This window comes from Amblyomma mixtum, chromosome 5 (genome assembly GCF_055824585.1).
Source record: "Amblyomma mixtum isolate Tamu chromosome 5, ASM5582458v1, whole genome shotgun sequence".
NCBI lineage: Eukaryota > Metazoa > Arthropoda > Arachnida > Ixodida > Ixodidae > Amblyomma > Amblyomma mixtum.
The window spans coordinates 27,039,679-27,048,125 of NC_143016.1; the positions used below are offsets into that span (position 1 = coordinate 27,039,679).

The 8,447-nt window shown below is 50.8% G+C and overlaps 2 protein-coding genes across 2 annotated transcripts; one reads left to right on the forward strand and one right to left on the reverse strand.

Moving 5' to 3' along the window:
* Positions 1-3,097: 3,097 nt before the first annotated feature.
* Positions 3,098-5,281, reverse strand: LOC149341577 (aminopeptidase Q-like). Its single transcript, XM_089541998.1, has one exon. It carries the CDS (start codon positions 5,279-5,281, stop codon positions 3,098-3,100), a length of 2,184 nt encoding a protein of 727 aa, XP_089398124.1.
* A 600-nt stretch (positions 5,282-5,881) lies between these two features.
* LOC149341578 (aminopeptidase N-like) lies at positions 5,882-7,934 on the forward strand. Its single transcript, XM_089542764.1, has 2 exons — positions 5,882-7,635; positions 7,928-7,934. Exons 1-2 carry the CDS (start codon positions 5,882-5,884, stop codon positions 7,932-7,934), a joined length of 1,761 nt encoding a protein of 586 aa, XP_089398890.1.
* Positions 7,935-8,447: the final 513 nt, after the last annotated feature.

Genomic DNA, 8,447 nt, shown 5'->3' on the forward strand with positions numbered 1-8,447 from the left:
TTTAGCTACCACTTCAGCCCTTCACCGTGGTTATGCGCCTCCAAATCACGTGATACATGACGTCACACCACGTGACACGATGACGTCACGACAGTAGAGAAACGGGGGCCCACCTCGCGCCGTCGCTGTGGTTGTGCGCCTCCAAATCACGTGATACATGACGTCACACCACGTGACACGATGACGTCACGACAGTGGAGAAACGGGGGCCCACCTCGCGCCGTCGCTGTGGTTGTGCGCCTCCAAATCACGTGATACATGACGTCACACCACGTGACACGATGACGTCACGACAGTGGAGAAACGGGGGCCCACCTCGCGCCGTCGCTGTGGTTGCGCGCCTCCAAATTACGCGACACGATGATGCTTCGCATTCTCCAGGCTTAACCAAGTTAAGCCTCAGCCATTTTTTTTTTTCATTTATTTAAGCACCCTCGTCATCCATCATTACATACCCTTTTATGCTCTGAGGCAATCAACATCACTTTAAAAAAACTGCAGAGTATGCATACTACCTTTAAGTTAATAGGGAAACAAAGCTTCAAAACAAGGCAGTTTATCGCCTTGTTGTGAGCTATGACAATGCGTACCCTTTCGAGGTGCGCTGTTATTCACGTCTGCTACAAGCGTCCCTGTTTCCAGCATATACCTAAACACGCGCACTTTAGGCCACAGTCGTGCGTCGGCGTAGCGGCGCTGCTTGTAACAAACACTCTTCACGCCTGTGGACGTTCCAACACTCACGTCACAACGGCCAGCCAGCTGCAGAACCGATCTGCAGCCCGTGCCGCAGCTCTCGGCAAATCGAGACACGCGCCGTTTTTAAATCAGCACGGTAGGCGGATGTGCACCTCGTGTAGGCAGCACAACACCATAGCATCGACGCATCAGAATGTGGTGCTGCTGGCGCTGATTAAAAACAAAAAAAAAAGGTGAAGAGGTCTTTTCGTTGTGTCAAGAGAGTTTCAGCTTCAGCTGAACATGACAGGGGAATGCAGAATAGGGAATGTGAGAAGGGATGCACCATCGACGATAAAAGTCTCCAGGACGCTCGGAAAGCGATTCAGAACCATAGGCGCCATGTTTTTGAGCGATTGCATCATTTCAGCACCGCAGATTAAAAGAACACAAGTTTTACTTTCACCTCCACAAGTGCGGTCTAGATCTGGCGGCTAATAATAGGGCTATTGTAATCGTCTGCGGTTCACGCGTCCTAGGGACTTTTGTCCCCACCTGTACGATGGTCAGGGATTATGTCAATTAATATGTCACGCGACTACTTTGAATAGGCCACGTGACCTATGACACTAGGTCACGCGACCTTGCTAGTAAATGCTCCGTTTCATTCCGACGACAACCACGAGATAAGATTCCGTCGCAGCTACTGGTGGCGGTGGTAACAAATTCATTATAACAAAAGATAGTTATATGGAGTTTTATGGCGCATCAGCAACTGTATAACAAAAGAACAACAGGTCCTAAAGGGTGGGCTCCTATAATGTCCAAGAGTCCACAGGCCTCGGCCTCACGGGGAGATCTGTCCACAATCCATCTATGGCCAACTGGTTGAGCAGCTCGCAGAGCGGCCTGCCATGAAGCGGAGGATAGGTTGGTTATGGGGGGAACTGCTATGGGTTGGGGTATTCCCACAGGCAGTGTATGAAGATGGCCTTGGCCGCCCCACATGTTGAGCAGAGGGTGGTATATATGAAGGAGGGGCAGTGAGATGTACCAGTATGTCTGCCGTTGCCGCTAAACCACACTGTATTTTGAATCTAGTGTACGATGAGGTGGTGGGAGGGTGATGTGACAGTTTTTGTAATGAGTGGTGATTTGATGGAGACTGAGGGCGCAGCCATCGCCTTGGCGCTCATACACGCTACACGAGATCTCAAAATAACGGAAATCTGCGCCGACTCCCAAGCTGCGTACCGTCAACATCAGCAAAGCTCTATCACACCAACAGCCGCAGTTGCGTCACTGGTCACGTGATGATGATGTCATTTAGAATGCAGAACGCAGTCAACGCACCAAAAGGTTTTCACATCCATTGCCGAAAAAAAATGTGAAAAGGTGACAGCAACGGAACAAAGAGACGCACATAGCAGTGGTACAAAAGCGATGTCACGGCCACGATTACGTGGTCTGCAATTATCTTTCTACGTTGCCTTTTTTTTTCTAACCGCGTTTACTGGTGAGTTGGAAGAACGGACTTCTCACGCTGCAGCAGGAGGTTGGACAGCAGAAGACAGGCGGTGAGTTGAAAAACGGACTAAGATACGCCGGTAGCTACAAACAACGAAAACAGAATTCAAGCAGGACAAAGTGGAAAGGACGACACCGGCGTTATGTCATCGTTTTCGCTCTGCCTTGTTTTAGCGCTGTGTATTGCTATGGTTAAATTCTTCCACCGTGGTTAAAATCAGTTGTGCCTCATCTAGGCCCTGTGGTAAAGTTAACAGCCAGGGGTTTCAGCGAGTCCCACTAACTGTGACACCACGTCGATTAACATTTTTAGTGCCCTGACCTAATTTCTCTAGAAGGCTTATTTTATCACATGTATCCTTACATAACGAGATTATTTAAAAGGAGGAGCCGAGAGCTCATGAGCACGGCAGGATCATCCTAAGACCAAGTGTTTAAAAGTGGTAAGTGAAATGCAAATTGCGTCCATCTTTGCTTGCTGGTTTCATCCTCATTAAACAAATAAAAAATTAAATAGGAGCCCGCATCCTGTGCAGAGGCATACCCGCTAAAAATGGATGGCACGAATCATTTGTGGTAGCTGTGTTTTCAAAGTTCTGATAAACAATATGCGCATGCTAGGCGCATGATCATTTTGATGCAAAAGCAGCCTGCAAGTGTGTCCAGCTTTTAATTATTAGTCTAATAAACGGTTACAGCAGTTCACATATGACAAATAACCTGCATTCTCAGTCTAAAAGAAATTCGACATGAAACTCGCCGAAACAACCACATACACGATTTCTAGCAAACACTACTGTGTACAACTACTTGACGATATCCAGCTTTCAAAAGTCACTTATAAACCACATCTTGCATTATAACAACATGGCGGATATGTCGCTACACCTGTTCAGTAAAGAGTTGCGTGCTGATGACACCAAGACTTAAGGAAAGTGCAGCAGTGCTTGAGCAACAGTTCGTGTAGAAGAACTTCCGCGAACCCTTGGTTTATACTCTCCACACCTCGAAAATCTTGAGAACAAAACTTCTCATTGTATCGCCTCCAGTCGAGCACGTTGTCGGCCTTCCAACCACCCTGCCACTGGGAAGGAATGTTAGCAGCCAGTTCGAGGTATGTCATTAGTGGCAGCCAAGCGTCCTCTGAAGGCAGGTACTTAATTGCTTCGGCAAAATGATTTGACGAAATGCGTCCGTTCAGCGCCGCATAGAAGAGGTCGTCCACGATCACGGCTCTTTGAACGGGAGTAAACACACTGTGGTTTTTGCGAAGCTGCTCCGTGAGAAGTGACGAGTCTACAGGATCGTACAGGACACGAAAGTAGCCGATGCCGTCAGCGTTAAGAAGAATCCAGTCCCCGGGAGCTGTAGCAGGGACCTGGAACTCCTGCGATGGAGCAGTCATCCAGCCTACAAAGAAGGGCCCCTGCTCAGCGTCTCTCTGAGCCGCAGCCATCACAGGGAGGGCGTGTATAGAGGTGTGGGAAACGTTATACAGGTCCCGGAAACTGTCCTGCTGCATCATCAGAGATGTCGCGTTTCCACGTCGAGATGTAACGAGCGGGTACGAGGGTTCCGAAATCCAAGTTGAAAAGTTCTTCCACAGAAGATAGGAAGGATCAATGGACTTCAGGGCGTCTTCAATGTTTGCCGTCTTGTGCGCGAAGTTCTTGAAAAATTGAGTGATGCTTCCAGAAAGGCTCTTGGACGGAAGCATACGCTCGTACATGCGCAGCACTCCAAACGCTTTCAAGATGGTGGGGTTCACGTGAAATTCGGGCTTCTGAGATTGGAGCCTGTGCTTTATGGGCATCGGTTCCAGGTAGAAGCGCTTGGAACTCAGCACATGGTATGCCACAAGGTCTTCGATGCCCCACGCCGGATAGAGGGCGCTCAAAACCTTGTACACGTAATAAACAGAGAATGTGGCCGAGAGCCAGCGGTCGTCATCCGCCAGAACGGCCAGAACATCGAACCACATGGCTATGACGTGACCAGCAAGCGAAACGATGCAGTTGTTTCTCATGTTGAGGTAGCTACGAGTGAGCGAGCATATCCGTTGCTTGACGTCAAGCAGCACTACACACCACTTGGGTGAGGCGATTTCCTCCAGTGCTGTGAGGACCACGAGGTGAAGCGTCTTGCACGGAAACTCGACTCCCAGCTCTTTCTCGGAGGCATTCACGATCCGGTCTGCAAGTTCTGCGATTCCTGCGAGACCAGGCGACCAGACATTGACCCTGCCTTGCGTGAAGCTGCTAAGGTTGGTCACCACCAGAGCCAGCTGGTCCGGTGAAATGCTGGCAGTTCTCTGAAAGACGCAGAGCACCCGGTCACTGCCTGCAGTGTCGTTGCAACTGATCGCGTCTGCGGAAGAAATAGCGACGAACGAACTGGGCCGAATGACGGTCACATCAAAAGTGCTCCTTTCAGTGGCCCGATCGAAACACGGAAACAGTTTGCGAGCGCTTCCAAGCTTGGCGAATGTCCACGCCGTCACTGTCTTGGTCGGTTCGCCAGCGTCCGGATAGCTGTCCATGAACAGCAAGCCATGCTCGCCCTGCCTCATTATGCCACTAAAGTCCACTGTAAGGTTATAGCTACTCCCAGACTGGATGTACCCGTAGACAGTTCTGAGATCTAGCAGCTCTGAGTCCTCATTCACGGAGAATGTTACGTCAATGTTGCTCCCACTTGCGTCGTGCAGAGGGACCCTCTTGGCGTGTAGGTCGCTCGAATGCATAGTTATGAGAGACGTGTCATGCGTGCACTCCAGCACCACATTCACTTCTCCAACAAACATCTGCTGCACGAAATTTGGCGTGATATGTAGGTCGTAATGAACCGGATGCACGGACGAATCTTCGTTCAAGGGCACTGGGTAGCCTCTCAGCCTTCCGCTTACTGCCCTGGATCGGATAGGAAAGGCCAAAAGGACGATAGCGAAGACAGCCAACGGCATAACTATGGTACATGCAGTGCATTTTATGGCGGTCCACACGTAACCTATGCAGGTGGTTCGCTTGCAGGCAGACAAGTTCGTCTGCGAACTCGGCTCACCATTGTCGGCCGTCATATCCTCTGCTTCTTCTTTCCTGTACTGTTCAATAGCGAGGAAGTCTGCATCACCGCTATCGACTTCTAACATAGATAATAACCGCGCTAGTATTATCCCGTTTATCGAAGGACCAAAGCCAAGATAATTTTCTCTGGTTTGTATACTGGGTCGGTTAGGATATCAACTCTGTGAACCGCTCTGCCTTTCTGTCGTATTCTGGTTTCTGCTTTTTTTTCGCCGGGGCCAGCAGGCCCCCTGTCGTGACGTCCGCGTGATCATGGGCCAAATGTCTGACAGAGGATAAAGAAGAAGCATTTCATGCCCTTAGCCGAGCAGCCATTCCTACTGAGGGTGAAACGAAGAAACCACGAAGCCCGCGTTATGCTGGAGCCGCTGAAAACCACGTCCCTCTTTCCAAATGGCACAAGTGAGGAGACCATGGCGGGGCAACTGTGTCAGACGTCAGGTTCCTGCACAGAGTACGACTCCCGTAGCTTACGTCGTCGCCATTTCTGCTCGCTTAGTGCCGACTTCCTTTTCCCCTGTGCCTTAAGCCTCATAGGCGTCGCTACCTCAACGGCTTTCGTGGTGTTCCTATGGCTCCATGTGCTGGTCCGCATGAAAGCATCGTCACAGACGCCACCCGCGCATGCCCGTGCCTCGAAGCTGGACCTGGCTGCTCACCATTACGACATACGCCTCGAGACCGACTTGTCTGCCTCCTTCTCCGGCAACCTGACCGTGCACGTGACGTGCCACCGCGCCAACCAGTTCATCACCTTTCTCTCGAGGAACCTCACCGTCAGCGAGGTAAGCGTGAGACCACGCGTGGGCTATGCCAGTGGCTCGGACGCTGCCGTGCTGGTCGGCTGGCAAGCCCCTTTCGTCACGTTCAAGCTCAGCTGGAGTATGGAGCCTCCGGCAGACTATCTTGTTTCGGCGCTCTTCACTGGGGGAATTCACAGCGGTGACCACCGCAGGTGGCCGCCAGGAATGTATCGAGAAGTGGCAGACTCGTACACGACAGTGACATCTTACGTCGATCACCCGCACGTGGCCGCCTTCTTCCCTACCGTGCAGAGCACTACACTCAGGCCGAGCTTCAGCCTGTCTGTGCTCAAGACCAACGCGAGCACCGCGGTTCTCTCCAGCTGGGATCGGCTGAAGGACGTCCAAGGGCAGGATGGGCAAACGTACAGTGTCTTCGAAAGGACAGCGCCGATCGCACTCGACCAGGTTACCGTAGCTGTTACTAACTTGCCAAAGGCAACCGACGGTTTCACGACGCTGCACGTCCACGCTGTCAACATGGCGCGTCTTAAACACCTGCTCGCGTTCTGCACTAACGTTGTCGAGCTGGCGGCGGAGGCCACTGGGATATCTTTTCCCAACAAGGCGCTCGACATTTTGGCCCTCCATAGATTCCCTCGCGCATGCTACTCCACGTGGAAGCTCGTCGTCGTAAGGTCCGGCACATTCAAGGAAGCAGCCGGAGGAAGGTTGCACACGAGCCTCGGACGACCTTACCTGCGCTTGACCATAGAGCTCCTTAGCACATGGTTCGGGAGCTTGATTACCGTAAGCCCATGGTTAGACAACGGTTTAGCCGTTCTTTACGCCATCAAAGTTCTCAAGCTGGCCAAGCCTCAATGGCTACTGGACGACATCCTTCACTTGTACCGATTCGTCGCGCTGTCCGTCGTCGATCTGGGCCCCACGCATGAGAAAGTACTGTACGACTACAAGTTACCTGTCAGCGCCGTCTCCCTCCTGGCCATGTTCCGCTCTGCTGTCGGCCAAGACAGCTTCAAGGCGGCAACCACCAATTTTCTCAAGAAGTCAGAACGCAACGTTGTTGTGGAAGATGACTTCTGGGAGAGCTTGAAGACTTCAAGTTCTGTAGAAGATCTAGCTAACTACTCGTCCCTCTGGAGGAGGCAGGAGAGCTACCCACTCCTCATAGTGGTTCGACAGGACGCCGAGACGGTGCACGTTGTGCAGAAGCCGTTCTGTACACTAGGCTGCAGAGAACCGAGAGGCCGTGCCGGCATGGGCGACCAGCAGGGAACATCGCCAGCAACTGTCTGGCCAGTTCCCATTACGCTGGCGTACGCCAGCGAGCCACAAGAGATGGACGTCACGGCCGTAGTGTGGATGCTGACTCCCGAGGTGACACTGAAGGCTCCCAACGCCCACTTCGACGACTGGGTGCTGCTCAACGTGGGCAACGAGGGTCACTACCGCGTCGACTACGAGGACTCCAACTGGAGCCACCTCATCCGCCAGCTGCAGAACGACAGTTCAGTCATCCCCGTTGCGAACAGGGCACAGATTATTGACAACCTGTTCCACTTGGCCCTCGCCGGTTACAGGCAATTATACTCTCCTCTATCTATTCTCTTAAAGGACCACAGACACCAAATTTCCGCTTACGTATTTTCTTCTTTCAAATGATGCGTTAGATATTGGAATACATGGATCACCGCGTGGTATTCGCCCACGACCGTTAAATAATTTATAATTAGATTTCTTCATGACGTTGTTTCGGTTTCGGGTTCATCAAGCGAACGGTGGTTGTGACCTGTTGTGCACACTTATAGGTCACGTGAGACACGAAAAAAATCTGCAGTATATCTGCTGATATGTCGTTTGTTGTCATTCCAGCTCTTGAAGCAGAATCGTTGAGGTGTTGCAGCTAAATAAAACTACGTATCAGCGTGTATATTGCAGGTTTTTTCGTGCCTCACTTGACCTAGTTGTCTGCTATAGTAGGATACAACATAAAAAAACAGCAGTTAGTACCATCGGGCAACGGTCCGCGGCATACTGTATTACTCCGCAGGCCAATTAAAACAGTAAACGAAAATAGCTTTTTAATCTGACTATATTAAACAAACCAGGCATGAAATCTCCAACCTATTATTTTTTTTGTGCATGTACATGATTAGCCTCTTGTTTAGGTAACAAGAAAAGTTTTAACAGTGGTCTGCTTTTTTGTCGTGGAGGAATTCAGTGCGGCGGTCCTGAATATGGGCGGAGCTTCACTGCAGACTTAAGTTATATCTGACTGTGTCCATCGTTTGGTTGATAAAACCAAGACAGCATGAAAAAAAATCGATTATAATTTATTTAGCGGCCGTAGGCGAATACCACGCGGTGTTCAGTGTCCTCTAATGCCTAACGC